The sequence below is a fragment of the Pagrus major genome, chromosome 23 (genome assembly GCF_040436345.1).
Source record: "Pagrus major chromosome 23, Pma_NU_1.0".
In the NCBI taxonomy this organism is placed as follows: domain Eukaryota; kingdom Metazoa; phylum Chordata; class Actinopteri; order Spariformes; family Sparidae; genus Pagrus; species Pagrus major.
The window spans coordinates 26438004-26450786 of NC_133237.1; the positions used below are offsets into that span (position 1 = coordinate 26438004).

General features: G+C 43.3%; 1 protein-coding gene across 1 annotated transcript in view; it reads left to right on the top strand.

Annotated features, from left to right (window-relative positions):
- LOC141019425 (RNA binding protein fox-1 homolog 3-like) overlaps positions 1-10729 on the top strand; it is an 86424-nt gene extending 75695 nt beyond the window's left edge. The window contains exons 9-12 of the mRNA XM_073494337.1: positions 1612-1651; positions 3961-4019; positions 8389-8467; positions 10685-10729. Of these exons, the coding sequence (XP_073350438.1) occupies positions 1612-1651; positions 3961-4019; positions 8389-8467; positions 10685-10729 (223 nt within the window). The remainder of the gene's footprint in view (positions 1-1611; positions 1652-3960; positions 4020-8388; positions 8468-10684) is intronic.
- The last annotated feature ends 2054 nt before the right edge of the window (positions 10730-12783 follow it).

A 12783-nucleotide genomic window follows, 5' to 3' on the forward strand; every position in this document is an offset into this window, starting at 1 on the left:
ATCACACTATTTTATTTCAACATGATTGTCCACAGTTCTCTGTGTTGTCTCCCATAAAGCTTTTCTCGTAGCAGCATCGATTCTGCAGCCGATGCACTTTAAAAATCTGCCGCAACTTTCTGCCTTTGATTCAATGTTGTCGCTGTTGTGTTGCGTCGTGACCGGCAAAAAGATTTGAAATCTGATATGAACACCAGAGCATCCGGACTGAGACACATCTGTAGAAAACGGATTTGAATCGCATTTCAAACCACCTCCACAATTAGTTTGGATCTGATCTGTAAAAATTACATTTCATGCGTTTTTTTGCTGTCCAGACTTCCTAAAATCAATCTGGATATGCAAATAAAAAAAGAAAAAAGAAAAAGGTTTGAATATAGCCTTAGTTGTGTTTGACTGTACACCTGTTTGCAATCACATGTTGGAGTTGAACAAGCTGTAATTGCATTTCCTTCTAAATTTAGGTGTGCCGGTCGTTGTAATATTACAATTTCAAAGCAGATATTGATGTGATCATGTCTCAAGACCCTTGACTTCATGTTCAACAAGGAAGTAGGGTGATAAATCAGGTTTTTAGACTGAACGCCACAGATAAGGTCCATTTATTGTTCTTTGTCCGTCTATTGCCTCATTTCTGTTGCAGTCGACGCAGAAACACGAGGATTTAGATGTTGCTTACCATGGCAACTGTAGAAGCTCTGAATCCTCAGAGCATTTCGGTCAGCCCTCGTTATTATAGGATTAGACCACGCATTGTCAATTATAGAAATCTGTTTAATTTGAAAAACAGAGTTAACTAATGTAGGTTTGTTTTTAAGTAATAATGCTGGTCTCAGGTTTTTGCAGACCATTTACTTTATAATCCCTCCTGGAGGTGTGTTTGGGGAGTAGAATCATTGTTGGTATCTAGGTATGTACTCTGCTCATCCTTATATTTGTACGCTGTCTGTTGACAAAGGAGGAACTAACAAAGCCACAGGGAGAGCTGTAGAGAGCTGAGATAGCGTATTACTGGGCAGATCTCACTGGACTGTGACCAGGGCCTATGCTGATCTCCTGGCTTTGTGCAGCGCTGCCTCACACTCGTCTCTTATCAGCAGTGGTCTGTGTGGCCGTGGGAGAGGTCTGACGGAGACCGGCCGAGGGCCCAGTATAGCTGTCTATCTGTGATTAGATCAGGATCCGTCTTACTGCAGAGAGACTCGCCGCTGAAGCCGGGAACTGGAAATCCCACGTCCCCTTTCCCCTCCCTCCCACTACGGGGCCCTTTGCTACTGATGGCAGCTGGTTGATTTATATAGCGGAGTCATGTGACGGAGCTCCTTCGCTGCCTTCTTTTGTCCTCCCCTCCTCTCCCTCGCCGCCACCAGCCCTCCTGACAACACTGCAGCAACTGGAAAGACAACAATTTTTACCAGAGCAGAAAATTGGACGGGGATGTGAAACGGTTGCACTTTTCCCTTTAATGTGTCATTCATTATTTGTGGTACAGTAGACTAAAGCTGCTGCGAGCTGACCCAACGGAGCCACAGAAGGTTGAAATAGTGAGAACATCAGTGGCACGTACGCCGAAATCAACTAACGCCCCTTTCCTGTTCTCTCCTTTCACAGGGTGGTGTACCAAGATGGCTTCTATGGTGCAGAGATCTATGTAAGTACAGTTGGCTTTTCCTCTTGCCTGCTTAGATGAAACAGAAGTAAAGCAGACAAAAAGCCCAGCCCTGGAGACAAAAACGTGATCTCCTCAGCCCCCAGCGTTCTCCCAGCCTCGCTGCCAAGCCGGCGTCGATTAGGCCTCTGTCTACTGTGCCAAGAAACCCAACAACAAAATTTAAAACCCCCTCAGCTCCTCCCTCCTCTCTCTCTTCTCCCTTCCTATGATCTCAGACTTTGGCAAAGAGGCAGACCCGGGCTCAGTGTCCCGTGTCAAGTTAGGTCATTTCTTACTTTAGATTTGTCTGGGTTTTTGAGGTGGCTTGTCTTCTGCAGCCCCTCCTCCCCATCTCCCCGCTACCCCTCTCCTGTGTTGTGTTTGTGTACACTCGGAGGGTTTGGCCGGGATATCCCTGCCTGCCCCCAGGGGGTCTGTGCGGGCCTGAGTGGAGCCGGTTCCTCCCAGCCATCACCGTGTGGGAGATAAGAGGAGCGGCAGCAGATAAAGGGATTAGCTGTCCCTCCGGAGCTGTCCGTGCAGGCAGGGTCACATCAGGGGCCGGCCCTGCTGCACGTCGCCCTTGACAGAGAAAAGAGCGGCCGCTGTGGAGATAATGCTGAAATTACCACGCTGCCCCACTTTGACATTAGTCCAAACGTTTGTGGGAGGATGTAATTTGTCCCTTTGATTCTGCTGCGTTTTTTTCCCCCTGCTCTGCCGTCTGCTGAGATAGCGAGATGACAGCGGGGCACGGCAGCAATGACAGTTGCCTCTCACTTTCACCCCGACGACGACCAGTGTCTGGGAACGAAACCCAGTGATATATGGCTTACACAGCAGCCCGCATGATAGGACAGTATTTCACTGTTTTTTATTGTGGCGACATCCACCACCGTAGACGAGACCGGGGCTGCGCTCTGAGTGATATTGTTTGTCTCTCACACTCGTTCAGCCACCTCCAGCTAAGTCCTGCACCCCGACGTCCCCTGACCAAAGCCCGGCCAGGTCGCTCCATCACTCAACCCGTCATGCCAGCCCCTGGTGCTTTACTGCCATTAGTTTTGGCACTGGCCGCTGCACTGCTTCAGACTGGCTGAGTGTGCACGAAGGTCTCGAGCGACCAAGAGGAAGCCGTCCCTCAGCCCTCAGTGTCCCCCACAATCATTCAGTGGACACAGAAGCAGCTGGTTGATGTGTCGAAGCTTCGTCTTGGAAAACAGATGACCTGCTAATACATTAGCAGGGAGGCAAACCGGATGGAAATATACACGCCACGCGTTGCATTCGCTCATACATATGCATGCGTGCACCTTCATGTCGAAACACACATGAGCGCACACATACATGAATGCACAAACACACACTCGGCACGACAAAATAACAAATGTGCTGCACTGTTGTGTGCAGGATTTGACAATGTGGGAGAGTGATTTATTGGTCCGTGTTTGTTCAGGCTGTTGCTGTAATCAGCGCAGTCCCAAGGCATGGCCGTCCCACAGGAAGTCATCTGCCTCGAGTGCAGCTACTTCCTGTCTCTATGGAGGAAACCTTGAGGGGGAACTGGGGGGAGCGAGATTCAATCGCTGTGGCCCCTGACCTGATTTCATGTGCAGCCGTGGCAGCGACCATCACACCGCTGCCTCTCCGTCGGACGTCTTTCCCCTTGAGTTTAAAAATGAATGAAAACATGCATTATTAAAAGCCACCTATCCACCGTATGGACGCAGATGGGCACACACTCCACTGGCACTAATAGAAAAACAGTGGGAGAACAGCTTCATTTTTCAAAGAGAGTAATAGCAGCACTCCACAATGAGGTCTTTAATTCCTTCCCCACTCTGGCAAATTAATACAGCGGTCCTGACTCTCCAACGGTCCGACCGTCTTCTGCCTTTCTTACTTCATTTGTGAGCCAGGGGGGTCGTGTTAGGGAAAAAAGGGGCTCTTCAATAATGAAGCAGCAGAACCTCCTCAATCTAAAAAAGCGGCTGAATGTGGGGCTCACGTGGCCTCTGTTATGCTGTTATGCTACTCTAGTGTGACAATGACTCGCTCCCCCCGAATATTCATTCATTTCCCAGTTGCCACCACTCGCTTAATACACCATATATCAAACAGCACCCTCTGGTGTCTGATAGGGACCCTGCAGTCGGGGTGATGACCAAACACTGTGCACTGACATTTAACTATTAAGGCAATTTAAAGCTCTACATGTGTATTGTTGTTTCCTTGTGTCTCTCAGATCTAACCTTTCTCTGCACAGGTTGAGCTTAATCATTGATTAACACTCTGGTATTTTTTTACAGGGTGGCTATGCAGCATACAGATTTGCCCAGCCCACCACCACCGCTGCTTACAGTGACAGGTGAGGAGCTCTTACATCTTTTTAATAAAGGGCTGAATTGAGAGATGTACCAGCGTGTAAAGTGTTACATGCTTCAGCAGAGCCACATCGTCCAGATTCAGTCAACCCTGAAAAAACGTAATTAGATTAATGTTTCTTTAATCTCTTGGGTCCATTTTGTGATTTTTTTTGGGGGGGGATGTTTCCATCACGCACAAACAAAGTGATGCCACGTCAAGATTTCCTGCAAAGATCAAATGCAATTTAGAGCAGGAGAAAAAAAGAGCATCTTCTTTAAGCTACGATTTTCTGTTCAAGACGATACAAAGAAATCCATCGTAGAGGAGAAAAGATTGCATTTTTTTACTCATCAGCAGTAGGCAGAGGAAACATAATGAGCTTAGAGAAAAATGATAAACATGTCTATATTATGTTCGACAAGCCATCTTTGTTAATGTGAACTTTTGATTTAGAGCAATAAGTTTGATCCTGCAGGCTGTCGGATGGAGGAAATGAATGAAGCTGAAGTAGAAATAGATGAGGAAGATTGAAGGAAAATGAGACTTTAATGCAACATCACAAACATCACAGAATAATATCAAGTCGGGCTGCACGACAAGGTAAAAAAAAGAAGAAGATGATATTGCGATTATTCTGACAGGTATTATGATTAGGGACGAGGACAATGTAAGATTTTATCACGAACTGCAATAAAAACACTCCGGGTAAGTTAACCGAACATCCTCCTGAGTGACTTTAAAAAAGCTGTCTAGCCTCATAATGTACAGTCGTACATTAATTTCCCTGATTTATTTTTAAATTGCCGCTGAAGGAACTTGCTTCTTTCAGTCATTGACTGAAGGCACAACTTACAAATTTTATCCCTCGTACACAAAAGTGAAACACAGTTGAGAAATACTCTGGATTTGCAACTAAAGGACGGCGGGGGGGTGAGGTGCTCAACATTTATTTATCCTTTATTCATGCAGAAGAACCTTAAGATTCATTATTACCTTTAAGTTTGTGTTTTACTTAAAAGGACAAATAAAGAAGATGTGTTTCCGTATAAGATGTAAGGTAAACTCATCCTAGTGTCCCTTTAATTTAGAGTTTCAAGTGTATTCTGATGATTATCAGAATAATATCACAAGTCGCAATTTGGCCGGGATAATCCTGACATGATTTTTTCATCTCACCCCACGTCTAGTTACGACTGCGATATGGTTTACGATTAGTGGAAATGATTTTTTTTTGCATTGCAGCTTTCATTTCAACAAACATGTTCTCTTACATCTGCAGAGCAAGATTAGCAGTCCAGGACATCTCTGCAAAAAAACAAACATTTTCTGCAATTTCGATTAATTGTGCAGCCCTAGTTTTTTCACAGCAGAAGAACCAGAATGTAAATCTGATAAAACAAATGTTGAGTTCAGAGGAAAATGACAAACAACTTTATTATTCTGTTTGTTCTGAAAGGTCCTTTTTGTTAGAAAAGTAGATTTTTGACTGTCATGCCCAACTCATCAAAAACTTTGGGACCGACCCGACCCACAATCCCAAAGTGTCAGTATTTGACGTATTTAAACTTTTCTTACAAATAGGACCTTTAATATGAACTTTGACTGAGAACAACGAGTTGATTCTGCAGGCTGTCAAACACAAGACATGACTAACTGAAGCAGAGATCAAGTAAGGAGACCACAAGTCAATATACTTCTAGTTAGTATTCGTTTCGGATTAAACTGCTAAAACAAGCTTGACAATTCCAGTAAAAAGTTGAATCTTTGTTCCTCTTCCTCTGCTTCGATGACAGCGTGCACTCGAAGCCTGCATGGACTCCACAAGTTTGTGCAAAAACCTGATAACCTGTGTTATCCTGTGTGGAGTCCATGCCAGCTTGAGTGCATGCTCTTATTAAAGTAAAAGGAGGAAATACTGAGATATTAATGTTTCAGCTTTTCACTCAAACTGTAGAGCTTAAAAAAAATAACCCACTACAATCAAACTAAGTTGCTGTTAAGTAAAATTAATCGGCAACTATTTTATAAATCGATTAATCAATCATTTCATGAGAAAGAAAAAGTAAAATTTCTCTGATCCCAGCTTCTTAACTGTTAGCATTTTCTTTCCTCCTCTGCGACACTAAACTGAATATCTTTGAGGACAAAACGGACCAAACAACTAATCAGTTAATCAAGAAAATGATCAACAGATTAATCTACAGTGAGAACAATAAGTTGCAGCCCTAAAAACAAACTTCAGCACCACACACGTCTTTGAATAAGCATCACAGAATGATATCTAACAATATAAAAGCAGTGGGTTTGTGTTTCAGGTAATTAAAGCGTTTCCTTCATAACAATCGTAGATGAATAATGTACATGATGGATGAGGCGCTGCTTCAACAGCGTGTTCTATATTTTCAATATTCTACGTAGGTTATTTGGGGTTTTCTTGGGTTTTTTTTTTCTTCCTCTCCAGTTATCTTTTCTATTAGGAAAACCGCTGTATTCTTTTTAGCTCGGAGCTAAAGAAGACAAAAAAAAAAGACTAACCTTGTTGGACTCAATGAGAAAAGCAGTGATATATGTCGTGACTCTCTGCTTGTGATGGGAGAGTGGGTATATCACTGCGGTATTTATGAATGGCCTCAGGTCTGTGGAAGGGAGGTAGGGAGACGGAGAGAGAGAGAGAGAGAGAGAGAGGGGGAGAGATGGACCGGCAGGAACTCTATCACTTCTGAGTGATGTCACTCTGGTTCAGGTGTGCTCCGTTTGAGGAGGCGTCGCTGATTCATTTCGGCCCCTGAAAGCCGTTGTCAGCCGGGATGTGGGCTGGTTTGGGAATCTAATCTGGGAAGGATTGAGCATGTCACTTGTGATAACGTACACCCTGCCTGAGAGCCTGAAGATCATATCGATAATGTAAGATTTATCAGGCCTCGCCGCGGCTCGAATTATGAGCAGCCGTGCTCGGCGAGAGCAGAAATTGGACAGCAGCTTTTTTTTTCTCTCAGAGTGATTTAATTCCTGTTTCTCTTGCCTATACTTTTCCCTGAGATTTAATGTAATTCGCCCCCAAGTTGTTTGTTTTGCTTTGTCTGTTTGTTTCCTTTTGAATAAGCGGTCATGCCCATTGGATCAATAAGGGTTTGTCGGTATTGTCTCAGCAATACCTTATCAGACTTAACCGCGGAGCAGTCAGCCAATCATAAAAAGAGGTCACCGGGATTGTGAAAGGCGTGTGAAACCCTGCAAAATATGAAACATTTATTATCTGAAAAGCCTACAGTGCTCACCGGCTGCATTACCAAAGCCCTCTAAGTAACTAAAACCAGTGAGTGTGATGCATCAGAGGAGCCTTGTGAGGAGCCAGTCACATTGGAGGGACCCTGCTAGCTTCCAATCAGCTCTGTGGAGGCTGTGTGACATTGCACAGGGTGGTTTGACCTGCTGGTCGTCAGCAGTGCCACTCTGGCGAGAGTCATTTTGTAGATATATTAGCCTTAGAGGGCCTGTGGGGTTCGGTGCTCACTGAAGATAAGAGGACCACGGAGACTTCCCCTGACCATCTCATGGCACCGGCCTCCTCCCCAGGGAGCCCAGACAGCCCTTTCTGATTTCACGTCCTGCTCACTGACCTTGGGTGCTGCTGGACTTAAATGGGCCGAGCCATATTTAGATCTTATATAACTCGATGAAGCTCATGCGAAAGGCATGAGCGCTGTATGTCTTGTTGTCTCCTTTAGGAGAATTTCCTCCTCTCTCCACTTCTTCTTTTTTTTTTTTTTTTTTTTATTCCTGGTTGATTTGGTGCCCTCAGTCCTTGGCTGGGTGTGCCTTATCTGCTCCATGCAGACCCTCATTTGCAAGCGAGCATTGAAAAAAAAAAAAAAAAAAAGGGAAGTAAATAGAGGAATATGTGAAGTCGAATAAATAAATAAATAAAGCAGACACATCTTGTCCTGTCTCAGAAGGAAATTGGAAGGATTAGTTCCAAACCAGCAACAATGAAAAGACAGGGGCGTGAGCCCAGTGTGCAGCCTGGGTAAACAAGAACAGGGTGAGAGACCAAGCCCTCCGGCACCGACTGTGGTGCCTCTGCATCCTTCTTCCTCTGTCTCTCTCCGTGCTCATTACCTATTCTATCCAACTAATCAAGATGACAATGAAAAGACAAGTATAATTCACCAACCTTTGAACTCCCCTTTTTGAACCACCTTGTATAATGTAGGAAGCCCAGGAGGCCGAGGAGGGAAATAATTGATTGTGTTAGAGACATGAAAGAGTTGACTTGAGGGGTTGAGCATTAAACAAGCATGCATAAATGTTCTGCTCTCCTAGTCAATGATAGATCAATGACCGTGTTCTCTGTGCCTCCCGTTGTGCAGCTATGGCAGAGTCTATGCAACAGCAGACCCCTACCACCACACGATTGGCCCTGCTGCCACATACAGTGTGGGGACTATGGTAAGTCTTTGAGAGCGCCGCCCGTTTCTGTGTGCACCCTGTGTGAAACATCACAACACGAGCACACACACACACACACACACACACACACACGACTCACACTCCAAAAATAAAGACCAGAGGCTGCAGCAGTCGCTGGTTTTTATTTATGTGTTTATTCATCAATTGATTTAGTTTTTTGTCATGCTATCTGGCACACCCTGCTGGAGCTGAGCAGTACTGTAAAAACCCCAGCATGTGGAAAGTGGCTCAGACATTTAGTGCAACAAAACTTATGTTACGCCACGCAAGCTCACCTCATGCAACATTAATCTGACACGAGTTCCTCCTGAAATGAGAATGAGTGATTACTGCAGCGTGTTTTTCTTTAACACAAACTTTGCATCTTACATAACAAACTACATTTCTGTTCATTCTACATCACTCAATTCGCTGCAGAGTGAGTTGGTTCATCATCTTTATTTTTTTTCCCATTCAGCCAAACCAAACTTGAAGGGATGAAGTTGAATTGTTAATGTCTGTTTTTAGCTAGCTTTTGCAGCTACTGTAACATCAAAGATGAAAAGTGATGATGAATAAAAGAGCATCTTTTTTGAAACAGAGAGAGAGTTTCTCTTTGGTTTTTGTGTTATGATGATGAGGGGATGGGACCGGCCTCACAGACCAAACCTAGAGATTAAGGACCATCAAACGCATGCAGCAGTGTGCCGTGGGACATAAAAGAGAGAGCGAGACGGAGGGAGGGAGTTGTCTCGCCCTCCCCTCCTTGCCCACAAGCTTGATCGGAGGCGTGCTCTCTGCTTGAGAAATGACTCAAATTTACCATAGCGGCATGCATGCGATTTTTCAACAACATAAAAAAAAAAGAAAGAAGAAGAAGCGTATAGTTCCCCGGTGCAGCTGCTAGCTAAAAGCTTTCATTAATTAAGACATTTCTTTTTCCTCTTCATTTACTTAATTAAAAAAATGTGCTTGAATGTTTTTTATTCTTTCTTCTTTTTCCTCCAAATTTCCTTCCATTTCTCTGACACTTTGTTCGTCCTCTCGATGAAAAAAAAGCAGAAGACAGGATTTGGCCCCCTAAAAATATCAGAGCTAATGTTTTGTGTGTGTTGGGAGCTCAGGGAGCTAACACAGACTCGAGAGGGTGTGTGTGTGTGTGTGTGTGTGTGTGTGTGTGTACACGTGTGTGCGTCCGTGTGGTGCTGAGCAAATGGCGAGGCTTCAGGGAGAAGGGCTGTGCTCAGCCTCGACATCGAATAAACTCGTGAGCTGAGGAGAAACGACCAGTTTGGCTCCTAATTCTTTAATCATATTTGATTAATGGTTCTCCAGCAGAGAGGAGTCATTTTTGCATTTAAAAGCTATACAATAATTAGTTCCTCTGAGGTTGGAAAAATTCTCTTTACGCATTTCCAGCATACAGAATCATCTCATATGGATGAAAGTTTTGTACAAGCATGAGGGCTCCCCGAAATTAGGCAAAATTAGCCTTTGAAGACATTCAGTAGCCTTTGGAGTTAGTCTGAATTCTTAATTGCAGCAGAGCCACCGAAAGATGAGAGGAGAGCCTGTGTGTGAGAGAGAGTGTGTGTGTGTGCATGTGCAGGTGTGCATGCATAGGCCCCACATGCATGCTTTATGTGTGTGTCTGCCCTAGATATCTTGAGCATGGTGCTAAATCTAAGGGCTAATATCCTGTGGTGGTTCGCCCCTCCAGAAAGGTGCAGACACCTCCGACAGACTTGAAAAGGAGCTGTGATTAAACCTCTCTGAACTTATTCTGCTTTGGCTCAATCTCTGATATTGTTACAGCCTGAAAAGGAATGGTTTCCTCAAGTAAGAAAAAAAAAAGAAAAGCACAAAGCGCACTATTTTTGAATTAATTTCTAAATGGAATAAATTAAGGAAAATACTTCAGACCAGGCTCAGTGTTATTTAAAGAAAGCTTCTGATGCTTCTGTAAAAAAAAAAAAGTCAACTGCACCGATTCAGCTCCGAGTCCACCGATCCACCAGAACTCCAGATGACCCTGGTCCTAACACACACTCTAATCATTGGCTTAAATATATAATAAACTAAATCAATGTGCCTGATGTGAAAACAGACGTAAATAAGTCGCGTAGAAAACGGAAGGAAATTTGTGGACAAAGAGAAAAACCGACTAAAGCTGTCACCTGAATACTGATTGGTACTTTTTCATCTTTGATGTTGCAGGCTAGCCTATACAGAGGAGGGTACAGTCGCTTCACTCCCTACTAAAAGAAAGAAAAAAAGCGAGAAAAGACAGAGACATTTCCCCAACAAACAAAAAACAGACAAACTTAAAAAAAAGAAAAAAAAACTCATAACGAGCGAACACCTGGTCCTTGGTGGAGAGCTAAATCAAACTAAAAGCTTCCAGGTCCCCATCCTGAGCCCCTCCCCCCTGACACCCTCTCAAGCTGATATTTCTACAACAACCTATTTGATGTCATCATTGGTCTGCTCTTGTTTTTGTATTCATTTTGTGCTTTTGGTTTTTCTTTTGGAAAGTTTTATGCACATGTGCATTATCTTGATTGCTGTATATGGGTGCTGTGTCACCATAACCAATGTGAGCCTACTGCAGCACGCATGATGCATGCTCAGAGGTGTGTTACGCAGCCGCTGTCATCTGACTAAGAATATACTGGGGCATTTATTATTATGATATAAACATGACAAACACACCAGGTGTGATCAGGATGAGTCTGATCACGGATCCATCTCAGTCTGTTTAATCTTCTAACCTTCATCTTCTATTTAACGCTCAGAAGTAAAGCTCAGTCCGAGCGCTGACCAACATGCCTCGGTGATTCTTAGTTCAAAGACGGCGCTGCTCTGACTGCTTTTGTTTTCCTTTAAACGTTGGAGTCCTACTGTTGTGCACTTGCAGTGGAGCCTTACGAGCTGTACTATGTGGTATGACAGCATGCAGAGTAAAGAGGTCATGAAGGTCAGATTTCTGTCTTGGACTCACGATGCTCATACTCCAGCCCAGTCTCCTGCAGGTTACTCTGCGTTTACATGCAACTGTTCTGCACTGGCGGTTATGTTTACGGGGGGAAATGTAACTCTGGATGGGGTGCGTTCAGGGACAAAAATCTTGTAGAGCTGAGGGTAAATATGGTGGGATGAGGTTAGCGATGATATTTTTAATACTTCACAGGAGCAATTGTGAACGAACCAAATGAATCCTGAGCTGCCTCAAATGAGTTTACTCTAAAGTGAACTTTCATTAAACGTCTTTTTTTAAACTCCGCTCTCAGTTCATAATGCAGGATTTTTGAAAATTTATAGACTTATTGCATCATTACTGTGATTTTTTTTTCAGACTTTATGAGGCTCAAAAATATTGTAGAAGTAATCCACTTTTAATAGTTGTGGCTGAATCAGACTATTGCTCTTAACAAGTTCAGTTTCTGTGTCAGTTCTCTGGGACATTTTGTAGCTTTACTGTTGCAGTGTATATACCAGTATCCAATCAAATCTAATACTGTGCATCCCTAATGACAAGACAGCACTGGATTATTATCAATTATCTTATTAGTTGATAATCCAAAAGAAAAAAAAGAAACATTTTTTAAGCCAAACATTCGGAAAAACGCCCAAAATGTATTTATTCCAGCTTTTGCCTTTTATACAATATTCTAAATCAAATTTTCCTTTCGTTCATTGGTTGAAAAAAAAACTAGCGCCTGACTGATATATCGTCCGATACAGATATATCGTATTGGTGCTCCAGACTAACTTGCACCCAATAGTCCATTTAAATGTTTGTAAACGGGAAAAAAGGTGCAGATAAATGTTTTTCTAAAAATCACAAGCGATTACCTTGATTGTTTTAAAAAATGAAGATGTGCTGATGTTTAAACTGCTTGAGAAACTGCAGAATCAATAAATAAATGACCAATTCGTTGATATAAAAGTTTAAAGTCAGTGTAATAACTGCGTAGTATAAAGCATTATCAGATCTGCTAAATTTAAGGGTTGTCTGAGTGTCTGCAGCGAGTGTTTCCCCCGACATGACCGCCGAAAGCAAATAGTTGCACGTGAACTTAATTTGCAGAAGACACGGTTGCATATCCTCACTAATACACCATGGCAGATAAACTGTACTCAAGGAGCACTGAAACACATTTCCCACATCGACTCTCACACTCACAGTAATGACACAGCACCGAGGTGGGTGAACCTGACAGAGGGCTGTTCTGCTTTACAAGTCACCGGTCTCTTTTTTAAGCATTGCACAAAAATGTTTTACCTCAGGATAAGCTAACTGAAACTCACAAAAA